Genomic DNA, 20,418 nt, shown 5'->3' with positions numbered 1-20,418 from the left:
CATTTGCCCATCACCACATTGTTATTGTCCGCCAGGAAAGAAAACTGCAACGTACGGGCATCGACATGCTCGTCGGTCTACGTCTACTCATGTTCATGGCCGTGTGTTGGCTGGAAGGACGCCGACGTCTCCATCGCTGAGGTTGTCTTGGACTCTTGGTGTGGTGCTCACTGCCTTCCGACGCGTGCCCAACGCTAGGAAACTTGCGCGGCAACTCCAGTGGGACGACGGCCCCATATGGGACGAACCGTGCGCAGGACATCCGACTTTCGAGGAATGCGCGATCTGCCTCGGCAAGGTCGGGGACGACGTGTTTGTGACGAGGCGGCTGCCGGCTTGTCAGCACCTATTCACAACTATGGATGAAAACCGTAGGAATATTTTTCGACCATATTCGAGATCGAATCCGTTTAGAGAGGTTCAGGTATGTCCGTATCCAAGTCCAAATATTCAACATCCGATAGCGTATCTGTATCCGAATACTCAAATCGTATATTTATGTTGACTATCCATATTCGAATCTGAACAGAAATGTAAAAACAAATATAATATCATTGATATCCGTCCGTATCCGATACGTTTTCATCACTATCCACAACCATTGCATCGTTTGGTGGATGCGCGTCTGCCCCACATGCCCCATCTGTCAGCGCAGCGTGCTTGCGAGTTTCGGGAGCTGATGCAAGGCATAATAATCTGTCTGGCTGGACTTTATTTTTCGATGACAGCCTTCTCCTTCGCCTTGCTTTAAATATAGATTTATCTTTTGCCAGGACGATAAATGCTATTTCTTTTGGTTTACTGTATTGCACTGAAGTCTTACAATTACAAATATGTGCACAGTACATTATCCTGGCATGCGTATTCATAATACTGCGAACATGTAAATCCTTCTTTTTTCCTCTTGGACTCGAATTTGCATTGCTTAGGCAACCAAGAGGTTACCTAGTTGTTCGACTGACCAGCCACTGGTTAGGAATAGGGGCCACTATATATATATATATATATATATATATATATACATAAGTAACATAACCTCGATTCTACAAGAAAAAGATTGATAAGACTTGTCCCCAAGTTAAAGGATCTACTGACCCAGATGAATAAATAATTCGGCTTCCTCATATCACTGTTGCCACTATGTTGAGGTATAAGAGGCTGAAACGGGTGGTGTTCACATGTGCTAGCAAATGGTGTGGAAGAAGCCAAGAAGTGCCAGGATGCTGTCATCCCCACGATTCCATCGTGGCGTTCACAAAGGGCACGCGGTTCTATTTTTTATTCAAAGGCTTTACACCCTACTTATATTGAAAGCAAGGGATAGTTCTATCGTGGTGCTTCCTCAGCACTCTCAATCTCAATTCTCAGATGACACCTAGTTTCAAAGTTGAATTCAAGGTCACAACTGTGATGACGGGAGGTCAGCACACGCACCTGAAGTAGCAGCGACAGAGACAATTCGCAGGTTGCAGAAGACCATTCGTTGGGGAGAGGCGACGAATGCAAAGTAGCCCATTTTGGAACAAGCTTACGACGATATGGTGAGGGTGGAGGTTTAGGCGGAGTCACCAGATGGGTGAGGTGGGATGCTCACCCCAGCCACCGGTTGGCGATAAGAGCGTCTCTAACAAAGACCTTAACCTTAATCAGTGTTTTCCTAAACGCTAAACGATAAACAGTCGGTCACCTACCGTTTAGCCATTATTCGGGCAAAACGTCCCATTAAACGGGCTAAACGGCCAATTAAACGGGGTAAACGGGTGATTAAATGGAAACGGCGCACCACCGTGTAGCGTTTACACGGTGTTTAAACGGGCTAAACGACCGTTTAGACGAACAGTGACCTTAATAAGGTCTCCACTTTTCTTTGTAGGATGAGAGAAAAAAACTTAATCCAACAAGATCCTTTTAACTCCGCTCAAATTTCTCCCGTTAGTTCCATCTCCGGTGTGTAGGGAGCTCCCTACTCTATAATTTTTTCTTGAGAAAAGTTTTCAACTCCTCTCCCACACTCATTTTGTTTCCAAGCATCCTCTCTTCCATGCCACCACCCTACTCTCTCTCCAAGATGACACCACAACCCTCCGCTCCCCTCCTGTTGCGTGTCTTTTTGTTTCCAACGGACTCTCTCCCATGCTGTCACCGTACTCCCATCTCACCGAGCCGCCACCTAGAACCCTCCATTTATGTGTCCATCCTAACAACGAAGAAGAAACATCGTCGTCCTCTATCTCTTTGTCCATCCTAACGGGGAAGACGTGACCCTCTATGTCCATCCAAATGGGGAAGACGTGACCCTCCATCTCCGTGTCATCTAAACAGGGAAGAAGCGGTGTTGCCGCTCTCTACCTCTATGTCCATCCAAACGGAGAAGAAGCAGTGTCGCTAGAACAGGTTCCAAGGTTGACGGAGCCATCATTTCCCTCTCTTGTTCACTGTCCACTACCTTACTGTCTGCCTCCTCATCATAGGCATTATATTAATTGTATACACTACCACCGAACAGGCAATCATTGTTGGACTATCACTGCCGGTTGTTTTTGGAATCAATAATGATAATGTATCACTGTCGGTTCGACCCATAGTGATAGTCGTACAACCGGCAGTGGTAGGTGGGCTTTCACTGTCGATTCATGGCTATAACTAGCAATGACAACCATGAGCTGGCAATGAAAATTTAACTATCACGGCCAGTTCATGGTTGCAACAGGCAGTGATAGGCTTTTTTCACAAAAAAATCATAACTTTTTCATGTGAAGTTAGGTCAAGATAGACTTTATACCAAAATTGTAGAGTTCAAAGAGATGAAAGCTTGTGGTTGATAACTTTTTAATTTCAGATGGTTTATATCTCTAAATATTCAATTTATGTTCTCGGATTGGATTTGAGATGGTTGACAAATGTCAAATGGAGAAAAAGTTAACAGCAACTCGACGAGACCTATAACTTTGTAGTTAACAAGTTTTTCATTTGAGATCGTTTAGAGTGTCAATTGTATAAATATAAGATTTGTAAATGTGTAGTTAAAACAATAGCATCAGTTATATATATAATAAGTGTTATGCACCTCAGATGGTATGGATGCTTGAGAGAGTGTTGAATTCCTCAATTTGAATCTTGCAAACACATTTTTTATCACTGCCTTTTTTGGGCTAGACCCGGAAGTCATAGCATGATATCATTGACATGTGAATAACCAGCAACGATAGGCAAGCCTATCACTACCCATTAGGCCATTACTCCCGGCCGGAACCATTTGGATAGTGATGCCAAATTTAGACCCGACAATGATGCATTAATCTGGTGTAGTAATATTGTATTGATTGTTTACCACACAAAGATTAAAATAGGGAATCAATTTGCCTCCAATAAATTATCTTTGGCATCTTGTTTTAATTTATGTTCCATATTTGCTATGTCAATTTCAATATGTTTCTTTGTCAAATTAAGGTGAACATATTGCCATGGCTTCTAGAGAAGAAATTTGGACACACATGATATCTATGTTGATGAAACTTCATTGTCAATGCCAATTGAAACATTTGATACCCAACCCAGTACACAGCCTAGTTCAATTGAATTATAATTTAATCCCAGAGCGCGCTGATATGAAATTATTGTAACCCATTTAAACTTTTAAAAGAAAAATGGCCAGTTGCAAATCCTAGTAAGTGCAGACATTGCCACATGTGGCTACATCGGTATGGCCGGTGTAGGCGCCTAAAGTACAGTAAAATCGTGCGCTATATATTGGAGAAAACGAAGCACGTAAATTACAAGGAGGGAGCTTGTCAGCACCGATGAGCGATGAGTCAAATCTGACTGTTAACAGGCTGTCACACTTGTAACTGAGGCAATCTAGAGTTCCGCTCCTAGCGAACTAATCGACACTAACATGCCTTTATCAGAAGCTGGGGCCAGCAGAGTTCAATCAGCTTCAAGCCTTCAATTGATCGTACATACGCCATGCCGCTCAAGCTCGCCATGATCGTCCTCCCTCCGTTGTTGGTAACTATCGTGGTGCTGTCCCTGGTTGGCGCCTCTTGGGACGTCATGGCCCGCGTCACCGTCCTCCTGGTCGCCTTCCTCCTCGTCATCGGACTATGCGACCGCATGAGGCAACAGCCAGCTGCTGAGTCCATGGCCGCTCCTCCACAGGAGTCGTCGGCCCTCGGGCTTGGCGCGTCTGCCATCGCCAGTGTCCCAGTGTACAAGTACGAGAAGAAGAGCGGCGGCGGCAGTGACGAGTGCTCTATCTGCCTCAGCGAGATGAAGCCAAAGGAGACGGTGAAGCAGCTACCCATGTGCACGCACCTGTTCCACGAAGGGTGCATCGACCTGTGGCTGTGGTCTCACCGGACGTGCCCGGTGTGCCGTAGTCCTGTCATCGTGGCGGCTGCGCCGGCGAGCGTGGAGATCCATGTGCGCCATCAGGACAGTCGTTGAACTACGGATTTTGCTGTAATCCTATAAGAGCGAGTATAATAATTGGTTTATAGCCAAGCAAATGTTGATGTGGAGGAGAGAAAAGAGGAGAGCTTGACCCATGCAATCAATAAGCTGAGCATAGATGCATATGCAGTGGTGGGTCCATACATTAAGTAAATGTGTGGAGGATTAGAAAATATGAGTTGGGACATGAGTAAACTTAACAATAAAAAAGTTTCCTATAGACAAATAAGAGATCACTATTGTATAGCTTGACTCTTAAAACTTGTCTAATAGTTAATATTTGGCTGTATTATTGGGCTTGCTCTAGCTATTTTGTTGCCGGCCATTTAATTCAATCTGCGGCTCTTTTTGGGGAGCAGTGTTTGTAGTTGAAGAGTATGCTGCCGGTTGCGGATTGTCAGTGAAAGAGAGGATCTAAATGCAGTTTGTTCCGGAGCGAGTATGCTGCCGGTTGCCACGAAAAATCCACCAAAACTCAAGAGCTCAAAAAACTTCACTACGCAGGGTGGTAAAATATATTCTCTTATCCAGATGAAGTTGCAAAAATTAAGGTCACAAATTAAAGACCTGAGATAATCTCCTACCCATACGGCGTGAAAATAAAGATCTACCCACTGTACATGCAACATTACTCAACTATAGAGATCTTTATTGTCAGGCTTCTTATTATTCAACACTTCTTTCTCTACAAAACAGGACAACCACAAGATATGCTGTTTTGTAACCAAATATATATTGTTTGTTCGGGGTATAGAGAATAAAATAACATTGGCACATTTGACTCCAAGAGAATTTTGTACAATTTAATATCTCATTTTATATTGCCTCACATGTTACCATGTTTTCTATTATTGCACATTTGTTCGGAGATATAGGATGAGAAAACATATATTTTGTATGTGATTGTGACATACTTCCTCCATCCCAAATTGTAAGTCGTTTGACTTTTTTGACACCAAGTTTGACCACTCGTCTTATTCAAAAATTTATGCAAAATATCACTTCTTTTGTCGTGGCATATTTTGTTAATATAAGTTCTTCAAGAATGACTTAAATATGACTATATTTGTACAAATTTTTTGAATAAGACGAGTGGTCAAACTTGAGGTAAAAAAAGTCAAACGACTTATAATTTGGGATGGAGGAAGTAGGTTACTATGCATTATCTTTCATACTGGCATAGGTAGATATATAGTTGATATGCAAATTTATAGGGTCATTATAATAGCAAATGTCGGTAATTTAGATGCCACTTAGAGGGTTACACAATATGTATAAGAATTTCTGCCATATATGTTTTTGTCAATCCTGTCTGAGGTATATGAAGGCCACCAATATATTAACATTAAGATGGGGTCACGTACAATTTTGCTGATCCACATGCTGACTACTATCTACCTAGTAGATATATTGTCTCGCTGGCCAATCAAAATTGCTGCAAGAGAAAACTAAGACGGGTATCTGTAAACCTCGAGGCATTTCTCTTGTTACTAACGACGAACTCTCCCTAGAAAGACTGGCTGTTCCTCACATCAATAATTATCCTCAAATAAAGCATTCTCTTTCGGATATAGTTACCATTCATTAAGCCCGCACTCACCGTGCACGATGTTCTTCTTAGGAGGTAGGGGTGCGCTCTTTGTCAGGATGGCGTGCATCGTGTCCCACTCTGCATGTTCGCCGGCTTGATGCTGTATGTCATCGGCGCGCGTTGGGGCCTCAGTATCCTCGTCTTCGTCTCCGTTCTCCTTTGCGTCCACTGGCCGTTCCTCATCGACCACATAGGTGACAACAACGCAGGCAGGAGCCTCCCGGTGCAAGTGCAGCAGCCGGCGGCACCGGAGATGGAGCCAGGACCGTCGCATGCCGAGCCGCAAGCACAACCGGGTGTTTGTCCACTGTAACGGCCTTGGTGCCTCCGCGATCGCGGCCCTCCCGGCGTACGTGTACCACAAGAAGGCCGGCCGTGACGAGTGTGCGGTCTGCCTCGGAGAGCTGCAGCGCGGGGAGGTGGTCAAGCAGCTTCCTGCGTGCATGCATCTGTTCCACGAGGGGTGTATCGATGCGTGGCTGAGATCGCGCATCACCTGCCCGGTGTGCCGGTCACCGGTGAATACCGCGCTGCCGGTGGCCGCTCAAATTATGGTTCGGGCAGAATAGATTTGGGATGTTTGGGACTTTATTATGATCAGGTGTCCCAATCTAATGGTGGTGGTGCTTTAATTTGGTGCCTACAAAATAGAGGGCACTGTACATTTCTGGAAGAGTTTTTTTTACCTTTTTGGTGTGAAGCGTTCTAATCGAACAGGAAGAGTATTTGTAAATATATAAATGCAATTTTGCCATGCATACCGTGGTATCACTACCACTGCGACAACCAACAGATGGCGGCTTGTTGCGGACGGCAACTTGTGCTTCGATGCTAGCTTGAGGGGCCACGATATACAACGTCATGGCACTCTTTGCATGGTACAATATTAACATGATGTGGCTTCCCATGATGGTCGATGCCATGTAGGACGGATCGGAGGTGGCCGCTATGGGTTGGCATGGCGGTGATAGCTCACCTATGTCTGTGACCTCGTCGTTGTAGCAACAATCTCCAGTTGGTTTCGATTGCCATGGTCATCCACAATGTGGCTAGCTAGTTTGGGCTTGGGTGCGGGGATTGTTGAGCCAAATCCGTGCTAGGTCCTTGGCTTTGGCCAACAATGGTGACATGTTTGTAGTCGGAAGCATTATTGTGAGCTCTACTTACCCTCTAGAAGTTTGGTTGAAAAACCTTGGTTCTCCCGTTAACATTGACAACATCTGTGGATGTCATTTCCCTTCTTAGTGCCATTGCTGCAGAAAACGTACTCCCCCTCCTAGTTTGCACCACTTGTCCTATGTGACATAGAGCATGGCATTTAAGAAGGATGCTTCTGAGGACCACTGGTTTTATATTTCTTAAGATGTGGTAGTTTCGTTGTTGCCTCTTTTCTAAGGGTGTTGTTTTTAATTATTGTAAAATGTTTCTTCTCTATTAATATGTGCCCGGTATTTTTTGTCGTTGGCTTTTTGAAAAAAAAGACAAAATAATGCAATTTTTGCGGATGTGGTCTTTTTAATCACAGTATAGACACAGGCGTTCAAACATTTTGACACATTTCTGCTAGGAATCATGCAAATACATGCTACCTCTACTAGCAAATTTGGAACACCGAGTTGGCAGATATCAAGATTAATGAAGTCACCATATATATTTCCTTGTTCATAAGCAAGTCATCTACCACGAAAATAACTTTGTACATCACATCATCGAAAATAATAACTTAATGTCACTAAATTTTGGAATAAATCAAAAAATACCAGTATCCCTGTAAATAAGCCAAGGATTTAAACTTGTCCATGGAAAGATCGGTCATACACCACAAGTGCTAGATCACACTGGTCACAAATAGACCGAGGCGGCGTGATTCTACCAAAACCAGCCTAACCGGGTTTGGGAAATGGCCTAGCTGGTTTTCTCGGGTTTTGCCTAGGAACGACTGAGGGTAGTAATTATCACACTTTCTCGGTCAAGAGTGGCTAGGTTTATAAGCAAACCAGCAAAGGGTAACCAATCGTGCTTACGTGACGAAGAGCAACTAGTTTCTGGGCAAACTAACAAAGGAACCGTTGAAGTTCTCACCCAGGAGGGACCCTATTTGGCCAAAGACATCACAAAGCAATGAACAAGGATATGGAGGTTGGAAGAGCTTAGGGCAGAGACTAGAGAGTAAATTGAGTTTTTGTCGATAATGTGTGTTGGGCACCTCAACCGGCCGTGTCCCTTATATTTATAAGGAGGAGGTGGTCTTATCACACGAGGGGGCGGAATTACTTGCAAAGCAGTCCAAAATACAACTTTGTTCAGAGCTGGCCCATCCGAACTGGCTTAGCCGGATTACAAAACCGGCTTAGCCTATTTTCCTGGGAAACCCAGCTTAGCTTGTTCTAGAATTCGGTTAAGCCTGTTTTTCTGTATTCATCAGTATCTAAAATCCTCTTTTCTTCATTCAAACTCCGAATGGGACAATCCATACATGTTTTGGGATCCTCTCGACAAGAGGAACACAATGGTGGAGTTTATTATGTCTTTTGACAATTTTAGCTATAAATATATGCCCCTTTTTTGTAAATCTTGCTGACGAAAAACATCTTCATGAACAAAATTGACTCATCATGGTGATCATCTCTGGTGAACTAGTCGTACCCTTCACTCCCAAGGGCAATATAACTCTATCGGGCTTAAAACTCAATTTCTGCTTCAAGGCAGTAGTTCCATTTGGCCTTCACTGATATCTTTTATTTGCTGCTATGAACAAAGTGTGATTGTTGGTACTTTTTAACGTAAATAGATAAATCCGCAAGGGTACGGATACCGTTGTAGCTTTCACCTGGGAGTATTCCAATGTATCGATTTCCATAGGGAACACGAAGTGTACTAATCAAGAATCAAGGTCATCCAAGGATAAAGATATATGTAGGTAATGTATGTTTTTGTGGGTACAGAGGAATTTCCTAAGGTTTCTTTAGTTGATCTAAGAATCAATGTTACTTCATGGTTTACTTACTTCAGGACATTAGAACACTAGCCTCAGACTAAGATGAGAAATGGACTAGGAAGTTCCGACTACGGTCCTACAAACACCAACCCGAACGTGGTGGACTACGTCGGCCATCAGGGTTGTCACCACCTGGGGCTACCTCAACGATCCGTAGGGATGGTTGCAATTCTAGGTAATCTCAAGACTAAGCACCTCGCCTATTCTATTGGTTACTACTCTAGTTTTGCAAAGGCTAGAGTAAATGCTAAAACTAAGTAAATAAAGAACTTAGGATTAAAAATTAAAGAGCCTGCAGATTACTCAAAGATAAGTCAGATCTGTAAAGTACAAAGTCGAGGAAAATCCAACAGATCCGGCTCCTCCTTAGCTCTCTCCTCTTCTCTGTCCCTATTTTCTATTTTACAACTAGATGAGAATCATCTAGAGGGACACTACTACAAGGTGTATGAAATTATGAAGCTCTAGAGCGTAGGGTGTGCAGATGTGTGTCTCCTGGAGGGGGTCTAGGCGTCCTTATATAGGCCAAGGTGGAGTAGAGGGCAAGAAATCACCATGTCATTGATCCACGCCAACTCCCTCTATCACCGTTGGATGAACCGATTTCAATCCGACCTTCATACACGGTGGAGATTGATCCTCAGAGGTGGTAGAGAGTCCACGATGAAGGAGAAACCGAATGGGCCTCTGTTGGCGGTCACTAACAATCAATTCCGACTGCCAATTAATATCCAAAACAGGAGAAATTAAGCAAACTTATATACATATGCTTTTACTAATAACCTAGTTCCACTTGTATTGCAAGATTATTATTTTGCCGGACTCATTCGAATTCAAGTGGAAAACAAAACAAAGACACAAAGCGGAAAGCGTAATGCAGAAATGCGCAAGGGGAATACATGGAGAAGCTCCCCTTCATGCCAAATCTGGGCCAAGCAGTGACATGGGGATGATCTAGGCCTAGGCAGCAGCCCGCAACATGAAGTCAGTGGTGAGGGGGGCTAGCCCTGGTGCGGCCGCACCAGGGGTGCGCCCACACCCCCATCACCGCCTTCTAGGCCCATCTTCTGCAGTCATCATGCAACATCGGTTCAGCATGGTTTCCTATTCCCCCCCAAACCGACCATCAACATGTATAAATAAGGGGGTAGTGCTCCTCTCCAAAACAATCAACATTTGGAGCCTCTACATCATTACCACACTCTTGTACTCTTTTAGCTTTTAGTAGTGGTTTGGAGCTAGCAAGAGCTACCTTAGAGAGCTTGGCTTCTTGGAAGAAGAGTAACTTTGGTATGAATACTATGAAGAGTTCTTCCATAGCCTTGTTCTCATATCTTCAATATAGTAGTGCATATGAACTAGACTATAGTTTTCATGTTATAATCTTACATATGAACTAGCATATAGTTTGTATGTTATGATCTTAACATGTTCAACTTTATGCTTAACCATTCGTATGACTTATATGAGTAGAAGTAGAGCTGAGGTGGCGGTTCATCGTGCCTTCGGGTGTGCCCAAGTCCTTTACCTATTGATCTATAGGGTTAGGGACTAGGGGGATTTGCATAGTTTCTGTGTATGTGAGCATGGTGCTTGGGTATGGAGAGATAGGTGAATATATTTCCTACTCTCCGGTTGAGGGGTAGGTGGCAAGTGGTGACAACCCTATCCATCCCTTGTAATCTCCCACGTTCAGGTAGGCTGTAGGAGTCTAAATTGTCCAAGAGGTTGCTGGCAGACCAGTACTCAGTGGCCTCCCGACCTATCTTACACTTAGTTCTAGATCTAATCATGTATGTTGTATGATCATCAACTGTTCTTTGCATGGCTATATTAGAACATGCCTGCTCCACTTTGGAACATCCTTTTATTCTTTGTTTTCCTTTTATCCTTGAGGTTGGCCCAAGTGTGTGTCCACTATCCTTGAAATACCGTTTTTACACCTGACATGAACTATTGGTTTACTAATGCATGTAGGTAATCCTATTCATGCTCATGCTAGACTCTTATACCTTGCTCTCCTTTGGGAAAATATAAATAATGATACCCTGAATACTTTCAGGTGAAATGCTACAACAATAGATCCATGCGCTTGTGGATATTTTCTGTAATCGTTAAGAACTATCGTAGTTGGTGTTTCTTGGTGGCGTCGCTAAGGTTAACTCAATCTTAGTGATGGTGCTAAAAAATACCAATAGGCATTCCTAGCACCATTAATGGGGATGGACTTGAAACCTCCATACTTGGTGATCGCGCTAAGAAATGCCAACAAGCATTTCTGGCGTCGTTGCCGGGGAGGGCATAGGTTAAAGAATCTAGTAGGCCATGATCATGATCACATGCATGTAATAGTAGCCATAGTTTATGCAGGTTAATTCTTTTTGTTTTCTTCCTGGTGTGGATGAAAATAGGATAGTGTATGAGTGGTTTTTACCGACCGGATAATTACACAGAAAATCCGAAGGCGCTCCTAAGGAAGAATAGGTCTCGTACCGCTTTTTCCTTCGCTACTCCACTAGCAAGAGAACCAGTCACCCCCGCACCATTCGCTACTACTGCTATGGCAAAGACACTCTTCAACTACTCCACCCCCGCTGTTGCCAACATGCCCATTGGGCCCACTGTCAACACGGGCGCTGGAAACTTTGAGCTATGCACTGGCCTGATTATGATGGTGCAGGCAAACCAATTCTGTGGTTTGCCTAGCGAGGACGCAAGTGCACACTTGCAATACTTCCTGGAGCTGTGCGACACCATTGTCATCAATGACATCGCACCAGCTAGCATAAGGCTCCGTCTGTTTCCCTTCTCCCTCGCGCGGAAGGCAAAATAGTGGTTCTACAAAGAGAAGGAAGCTGTCAATACATGGGACAAATGTTCCACGGTATTCCTCATGAAGTTTTTACCATGGGAAAAACCATTGCCCTAAGGGGGAAAATTTCAAACTTCCAGCAAACTTCAATGGAATCCATCCCCGAGGCGTGGGGGAGGCTGTAGGATTGCATCCAATCCTGGCCGCACCACGGGATGGAGAACTAGCTTGTGCTCTAGAACTTCTACGAGTAGCTTATGCCCATGTTGAAGGGGCACGTAGATGCCACTGGTAGAGGAGCGTTCCTTTCCCTAAACATCGATGGAGCCATGGCTCTCATTGAAAGATGGTGGCCAATCAAAGCTGAGGGAAGAACGAAAACAACAAAAAGGCATGCATATCGTGAAGGAGGCGGATATGCTTGCTGTTGATGGTAGTTAACAACCATTATAAACCATCAATATAACATATATAAGGCATAAATATAATCAACAATGAAGGTCTAGGGGTTTAAACTAACAAATTCGATGAGTTTTGGTGAATTTGTATTTTCTGCAGAGTTTATCCAAAATACCGTCAAGGTGGACCTACACGTCAGATTTAATCGCGCTTATCCATAGCGAAACGGACACCAGAAGACTTTAGAAGACTCGAGAGGACTCCACACTAAGGTAAAGCCTGAGTGGCTACCAGGTGGGGCTGGCCAGCCCCACTTGCAGGTCGCCCGGCCCCTGGGCTCACCTGCTAGCCTCCGCGTCGCAATGTCGGCACTCCACCGCCTCCTAGGTTACATCTATGCCGTCCTTTAAGTCAGTTTGATTCAAGGGCTCACGTTGGATACTCTGTCCTATATATACCAGCCCCTACCACCCCCTATGGCATACATAGATAAGTCATTTTAGAAGACAGAAACCCTAATCATCCTTAGAGCTCCATCAATTCTAGGGCATAGCTAGTTAGGCTAGGTCTAGAGGGAGGCAAGCATGTTTTGCATGGATTCCTGATCGTGGCAAGAGCGTGGTTTGGTATAATCTTTATACCCCTCTCTTTTGTATCTTCATTACTTTTATATGCTTGCTACAATTGTTATGAAAATATTAATATTCATCACATTTATGTTCTTCATTATTGTAACACCCTAAAATTTGCCTCTTTTGAAAATAGGTTTAAAATGATTTATTTCTAAATTTTGTCCTCATGAAATATCAGAAAATAAAAAATTTCATTAAATTAAAATTCATCATAAGGTAGCAACATGTTTGTGCATACATGCCGGTGCATTTGTTTCTTTGAGTTGTGTGGATCTGATTCAAATTGAAAACATTCAAAATGCTTTTGGAAAATAAATTTGAAAATGGCTTTGAAGAAAAAGAAAAGAAAGAAAAAGATAATTTAAAAATAAAAGTATTTTTAAAGTTGTAAAATTTATTTTTGGGAACTTACCCAAAATTGTTCATTTTTATTCGAATTCAAAAATGAATTTTAAACCATGTTCAAATTTGATTTGGTTCATATTTGATTTGATTTGAAAAGAAATTAAAAAAGAAAATGCTCCCTCTCTCTCCTTTGGCCAAAAGGCCCAGCCTCACTCTTTCTCCCTCGGGCCTTTCCCGAACTGGCCTAGGGCGCTCTCTCCTTTCTCCCTTGGCGCCCGACCCAGCTCCCTTCCTTCCCGCTTGGCCCAAGCTAGCGCGCAGGCCCAGCTCCTCCTCCCCGCGTTTGGCCCAGTAGCTCTGCCGCAGCAGGCCCAGTCGGTCGGCCCAGCCCGGCCCCACTCATCAGGTCTTCCTTCTACCTCGTGATCCACTCAGACTCCACCGACGTCGCCCGGGAGTCCACGCTGCCCTCGTCCTCCGCTGTTGCCTTGCGCGCCACGCCTTTACCCCTCCTAAATAGCAGCCGCACAAGCGCCGCTTTCCCCGAACCCAAGAGCGCTAGCCACCACCTATACTGAGTCGTAGTCCCATCGCCTGGATTCTGCCGCATGGAGCTTGACGCCGCCGAGCTGCCTCCATCCTCTCCACACCGGCGACCTCATCTTCCCCTTTCACTCTCGGCCATCCATCTGGAGATCAAGAGCTCAGATTAGAACGTTCCCCTTTGCTGGCGCTTTTGCAAAAACCCCCTTACAATTAATTGAATCTTAACCCGCAGTCCAAAGCGCAATCATAGATTACGTCTTCTTCTTTGGAAAGCGTAGTTTCTTCGGTTTAGATCCAAAATACGTTTTCACCTAGTTACAGTTTTGCCACTAATCTTGTTTTAGCCATGAAATCTCCGCTTTAACTCTGATTTGACCCGTTCAAATTGCGTTAGGTTCGTATTTACATTGTCTACATGTTCATACTACTGTTAGATATGTTTTTAACTTTTAAAATTTGAGGTTAGATTTAATCTATTATTTTATTAAAGAAAATTTTGTTTAATTCATATCTTCTACGTTTTAGCTCCGAATTGACCCGTTCAAGTTGTGCTAGATTCATTGCACCGAGATCTATGCGTTAGTAACAATGTTTATCATGTCACTATTTCTGAAATTTCATGGTTTAAACTCTAACTTGAATAATAATTAGGCAACTGGATTTTATAAATAAAATATGATTTGTTTTACTTTAGTTTTATAATTCAAATCTAAATTTGACTTAACTCAATTTATAATATTTATAAAATATCTTATATATATATATGAATTTATATAGTTAAAATAAATGAAGCCTATAGTTTTCTTTTCCACGTATAAAGCAAATCTCTTGGTAGTTGTATCTTTTTCACCGTAGCTCCGATTAGCGTGTTTTTCACGTCTGTGTGCTCATAGCAAGACGTAGATTCGCTTTACAAACTTTTCATCTTGATTTTATGTTTGGTGTATTGTTCTAATCTAGATCTATTGTTTGCTTCATGTATGATTGCATGGATGCTTGTGTGGTGCTTTATGATCTTGTCCAGTCGGTGAGCTTTGCGTTGGTGATATAAAAGAAGTTGGTGATCTAGAAGAAGTCCTTTGGAGGTTACAATTCAGTAGAAGAAGGATCTGAGTTTTAAGGCAATATAGCATGGGATCTTCCTTGTTGTCCTATACACCTTTAATCATTTAATTCATACTACATGTGTCTACCTTGACTGCCACTAAGGATTTCCTAGTGTTTTGTTACCTTATACCTTGTTACCTATGGGGTATTGCATTGGGTAGTATGATTCTAGTGCTCAATTAAAGACCATGATCTTGTGAGTTGACTAATGGTATATGCAATAAATACTAAAAGATGCTTTTTAGCAACATGGAACAAGGGGGCTAGAGCATTGGGTTGTTTATATGGTGCTCTAGATTCCTCTCCCTAAGGACTTATCTATAAGTGATCATCCAGGACTTACAGTACAACTGTGAGGGCTACATGGCTCTGGATTTACCTCAGTATAAGGACCTTTTCTAGCTTTTTAGTGGTTACCTTTATTGGTGTAAGAATGGCTTGATGAATCGGGTATAGTGCAGCCTCTGTCCCCTTGTGTATAGGCTATGCATCATTGTGCCATCGGGAAGGGGGGCTCTACATCTATTTGCCGAGTGAATCTAATGGCCCTAACTTGTTCGACAAACCTTTGAAAGGCTTCATAGTGAACCCTACCGACCTTCCTTGGAAGTGGGTCAAGAGATTAGCTACCTCAGGCAAAAGGGTAAATCACGACTCACAGTGAAAGTGTATAAACCTCTGTAGAGTGTAAAACTAGTATATCAGTCGTTCTCACGGTCACGAGCGGCCTTGGAACATTTACTAAATAGATGATGAACATTGATGATACTGATGATGAAGATGCTCACTAATGATTAATGTTTATGCTATTCATTATTCATGTTTACCTGATCATGTGTTTATGGGCTTGTGATAAACTTGGTGCTATTCAATTGCTAAAACCATGACTCAATAAAAGCTAATCGCAGTTAAACTAGTGTCAGCCTTTTGTGCTTCATGAACCCCATGTTATATTTGTTGAGTACGACATGTACTTATGCTTGCTTTATTTTTTCAATTATTTGGATAAAAATCCCGGATGAGTACCAGATTGCTAGAGTTTGGAGAAATTAGTCTTGTGATCAACCAATCAGTTGTCCCTATAGAATTGGAGTCATCACCCAAAGGTCGGAGTTGTCTTTCCGCTATTTGTTATCTAAGGTTATATTCTTTATACTAATACGCTATGTAATAAGCATTGTCTTATGATATTACCCTTATTTGTAGCTATATGTGAGATTTGACATCCTGGGCTCACATATGGTGTGTATCTGGTTTTGTTCTTAAAACCGGGTGCGACAAAGTGGTATTAGAGCAATGCTGACTGTAGGACGCAAGCCTAGTAGAAACATGTCGTTTTAAGGTTTAGAAGTTGCTATAAAAACCCTTGTTCTATAAACCTTGATATTTTCTTCTCTACTATATCCCTACCCTTGCTTTTCATCTCTACCTTGGTGCTTATTTTAAAGTCTTTGTTCTTATCTTCACTCCTTGGTTTGATATGCTTTTAGAACTGTTCCTTATCACCTTCTTGCATAATCTAAAGATGAGTCTTAATATTGTTACCCCTAGTATAATGAGAACGATAGTATCGCAAGTTGAGTCAATGATTGAGTTGTGCACCTTTATTGCTTCGTTGAATTATCATTATGTTTATGCTTGTTTTGGATCTTTGTAATGATTGCAATGATCTTGTTGGGTGTTCCCACAATATCATTTAGTTTATAGGCCTAAGGTATAAGGATTGGTGAAATAAATAGTTGGGATATGGTTTTCTTCTGTTCTCCTTATCCTGTTGTTTTGGAGTAGCCAGCACTCTTTGGCTTATATCACTGATTTTGGATGATCAGAAATCATGAGAAAATTCTGGACAATAGTAGACTTCGATATATTCCTCTGAGCGCAAGAATTAGCCTGATAGCTATTTTGGTTATGGAGATACGAAAATCACAAGGCGATGCATCTGTGCTGTTTGGAATCTAGAACAGTTTCTCTTGTGCACTGTTTTAGACCAAGTGAACTGCAGAATTTGGGAAAGTGTTCTATAAGAAAGTTGTGGAGAATTTCATAAGCTTTCCAACGGAATAAGCTTCAACTTCATTGGATTAACAGAATGAAAGTTACAGCTGTTTTACCGCACTGCTGTTTTTCTACTCGTGAGGAAATTCCAGATTTCTTGTTCTTGCCCCTACACGAGAGTTTCTTTGCGATGTCAGGATGTCCGTATGCTAGTTAATCCATCTAGAAGAAGCTGCAAGCTACCCTATTGATCTTTTCTTAAGGGGGGTAGCCAAGTTGAAGAATTGGCAAGATGAAGTGTCCTACGTTCTAGATTGTGCAGCGGAAGCGTGGTGGTACCCAAAGATGTGAGAGAAACTCCGAGTCTCAATGAGGTTTGATTAAAGGTTCCAGGGAAGTTTATCCAAGACCACCAAGATGTTGATAAAGCTATCGGAGAAGCTTTTAAGTTAGATGGGATCAAGAGACCTCGGCTAAGTATTGGAAGGAGTAAAGAAAAAAAAGGTTGAAGTAAAACCTATGTATTAGCTTTGCCAAATTAGGACAAGAGCTTTATATCTACAATGATGCATCTTGTAAAGGTGTGGGATGTGTCCTTATATGAGAAGAAAAGTAGTGGCTTGTTCATTAAGTTGCCTAAGGAAGCGTGAGTTGAATTACCTAAAGTGTTATCTAGAGTTATCCATTGTGGAGCATGGAAGTAATATCTTCTTGGAAGAAAAGGTGACATCTAGTTGGATTATCACCATGTTCATGCATAAGTTCATATAGCGCTCACTCTAAGGATTCATGGGTGGGTGGTCGATATTGTGTAAGCGTGGTGCTTATACGTTGTTTACCTGTGGATACACCCTATATTCTTGGTCATGTGGCAGATCATGACGTGACACTCCCGTTGAGTCATTTGTAGTTCACTTCCCAAATGTAGGTGCATGTAGGATGCGGTTACGAAGGAAGACAAGCTCTGTTCTTAATCTTTCTTAGTAATATCCCTTATGTGTAGATATGACGATGATCTTAGCAATGATTACTAGGTATAATTGCACTAATCAATGTATGATTTGACTTGTAATTAAGAATGACTTAGGAATTATTCCTCTAATATTCTACCTCACCATGCTAATAACATACAAAGGAATACTCTATGTGATTTATCATTATCATTGATCAATACTTATCATATATATATATATATATCTTATTCTATTACTTACTCCTATTATGAGTAGAATATTGGTTATTGTTTACTTCTCTATCAATAGTATAAGTTATCAATACATGTCCATGCTAGACCTTCCCTGTGGTAAAAATATAAATAACGATACCTAGAATACTCTCGGGTGAAGTGCTACAATGGTATATTATCTGTGTGCTTGCAGATCCTTTTCATTCATATATTTATATATTCTATCTAGTCAAATAAAATGATAAAGAACTGCTTAGTATTATTCTTGTAGTAATGCTATGTAGTACCAACAAGCATATCTGGCATCATCAATAGGGATGACAACCTAGTAAAGTAATGTTAGGAGATATAGGTTTATAATAGGTGGCTACTAAAACAAGTGATAAGTTAATAAATACCAACACTTGCCGCAAAAATGAATTTATTGTTGAAAAGACATGACGAGCGTGCTGCTGACAAGGAGGCAATGAAGGGCACCATCAAGGCCATGGACTTGCAAATGACTTGCGAAGTCTATGGAGAAGTCGAACACTCGGGGAATGACTGCCCCAAGACCCATGAAGAAGCATCATACATAAACAACGGGTTTCTACAAGGTAATAACAATGGGTGGAACAATCAATCCCGCCCACAAGGAGGTAATAATAATTATAATTTGACTTTCAATTCAAATCAACCCTCCTTGAAAGACCTAGTTTTAGGTCAAGCAAAAATTAATGAAAATTTCACTAAAAAGCTAATGTATAATGTTAAAATGTTTGAATACATAAATTCAAAACTTGAAAATTTAACCTCCTCTGTTAAAAACCAACTGAGTTTAAATAAAATGATAGAAACTCAAATTACTCAAATAGTTGCTGCTAAAATAATTGACAAGTTATAAATACCAATAAGCATTTCTAGCGCTGTTGCCGGGGAAGGTAGCTAGGAAGAGGAAGTATTGATAAACTTATACTTATTGATGTGATCGAAATAACCATTGACCTCTACTCAAATAGGTTTTCCCTTATTTTCTCTACTTTTATATCTTATGCAGGGTAATGTATGACCGGTTTTGACCTTCCGACAAACTACGTTGATGATATAGAAGCATTAATTAGGAGGACTAGAGCTAAACTCAAGAAAGTCCCAGCTTTAGAATCGGAAGACAACCAGATAAGGCGAAGCTTAACACCAGAATTTGAAGCCATGGCTAACAAGACTCTTCATGAATTCTCTGCTCTAACTACAGCCAACATCCGTACTGGACCAATAGTCAATGTTGGAGACAATGGATTCGAGCTCAAGACAGCCCTCATCAACATGGTGCAAGCAAGCCAGTTTTGTGGAAAGGCACATGAATATGCGAGTGTACATCTCCAACACTTCCTAGAGATCTGTAGCACTTTCATGATCAAAGGAGTAACCCAAGATGCCATATTACTTTGTCTCTTCCCATTCTCACTCTTGGGGAAGGCAAAGCAATGGTTCTATGCCAACAAAGATAGAAATACTACATGGGATAACTGCTCCACTGCTTTTCTAGCAAAGTTCTTTTTCATAGGCAAGACCAATGCTATGCGTGGGAGAATCTCAAGCTTTTAGCAACAACATTATGAATCTATCCCTGAGGCATGGGAACACTTTCAAGATTACATATCTGAATGTCCCCGTCATGGGATGGAGAATTGGCTACTCATGTAGACTTTCTACCATGGGCTGACCAACAGTACCCGTGAGACTATGGATGCTACTGCTGGAGGTGCATTCCTGTCACTCACAATTTCAGCTACAACGGCTCTTGTGGAGAAGATGGCCTCCAACCAAAGTTGGAATGAAGAACGTCTTTAGACCCACAAGAGAGGGGTAGGTATGCATCAACTCAAGGAGGTAGACATGCTGTCTACCAAGATGGACCTAATGATAAAAAAGCTCAAAGATTGAGCCAATGAGAAGCAAGAAGTCATGCACATTCATGATTCCTACATGACATGTGAAGAGTGTGGAAACACTAGACATTCAGGGAGCAATTGCCCTGAAACCCATGAGGATGTGAACTTTGTCAACAACAACTACTCTTGTCCTCAACAGAATCAAGGATGGAATCAACAACAGAGACCAAACTACCAAAGTAATTATCAAGATAACTATCAAGGTAATAATTTTAATATTTTCAATCAACCATCCTTGAGAGAATTTATTGCAGGCCAATCTAAACTTATGGAGGGATTATCTAGAAAGGTAGCTACTAATGATAAAATTCTAGAGAACATAAATAATAGAATGGATAGCTTTGCTTCTGCCATTAAGAACCAGCATTGCTTTAATAAAATGATAGAATCACAAATAGCTCAACTGGCTACTGCTATTCCT

General features: G+C 41.8%; 2 protein-coding genes and 1 non-coding gene across 3 annotated transcripts; 2 read left to right on the top strand and 1 right to left on the bottom strand.

Annotated features, from left to right (window-relative positions):
- The first annotated feature begins 3,966 nt into the window (after positions 1-3,966).
- LOC136526145 (RING-H2 finger protein ATL39-like) lies at positions 3,967-4,446 on the top strand. The gene has a single exon (XM_066518906.1). It carries the CDS (start codon positions 3,967-3,969, stop codon positions 4,444-4,446), a length of 480 nt encoding a protein of 159 aa, XP_066375003.1.
- Positions 4,447-6,140: 1,694 nt separating this feature from the next.
- On the top strand, positions 6,141-6,612 carry LOC136526144 (RING-H2 finger protein ATL57-like). The gene is made up of 2 exons (XM_066518905.1): positions 6,141-6,206; positions 6,253-6,612. The coding sequence occupies exons 1-2, from the start codon at positions 6,141-6,143 to the stop codon at positions 6,610-6,612; spliced, it is 426 nt and encodes a 141-aa protein (XP_066375002.1).
- Positions 6,613-19,623: 13,011 nt separating this feature from the next.
- On the bottom strand, positions 19,624-19,727 carry LOC136530066 (small nucleolar RNA R71). The gene has a single exon (XR_010777573.1). It is a non-coding gene; the product is annotated as a small nucleolar RNA R71 (small nucleolar RNA).
- Between the last annotated feature and the right edge of the window lie 691 nt (positions 19,728-20,418).

The sequence above is a fragment of the Miscanthus floridulus genome, chromosome 19, assembly GCF_019320115.1.
Source record: "Miscanthus floridulus cultivar M001 chromosome 19, ASM1932011v1, whole genome shotgun sequence".
NCBI lineage: Eukaryota > Viridiplantae > Streptophyta > Magnoliopsida > Poales > Poaceae > Miscanthus > Miscanthus floridulus.
The sequence above is the reverse complement of the archived record's forward strand: the minus strand, read 5'-3'. Positions and strand labels throughout refer to the sequence as shown.

What these genes read in the sequence shown, in the direction of transcription:
- LOC136526145 (XM_066518906.1), top strand. Translation starts at nt 3,967, where the DNA reads ATGCCGCTCAAGCTCGCCATGATCGTCCTCCCTCCGTTGTTGGTAACT.
- LOC136526144 (XM_066518905.1), top strand. Translation starts at nt 6,141, where the DNA reads ATGCTGTATGTCATCGGCGCGCGTTGGGGCCTCAGTATCCTCGTCTTC. An exon ending in TCGTCTCCGTTCTCCTTTGC is followed by an intron (nt 6,207 to 6,252) that starts GTCCACTGGCCG and finishes ACAACAACGCAG; the next exon opens with GCAGGAGCCTCCCGGTGCAA.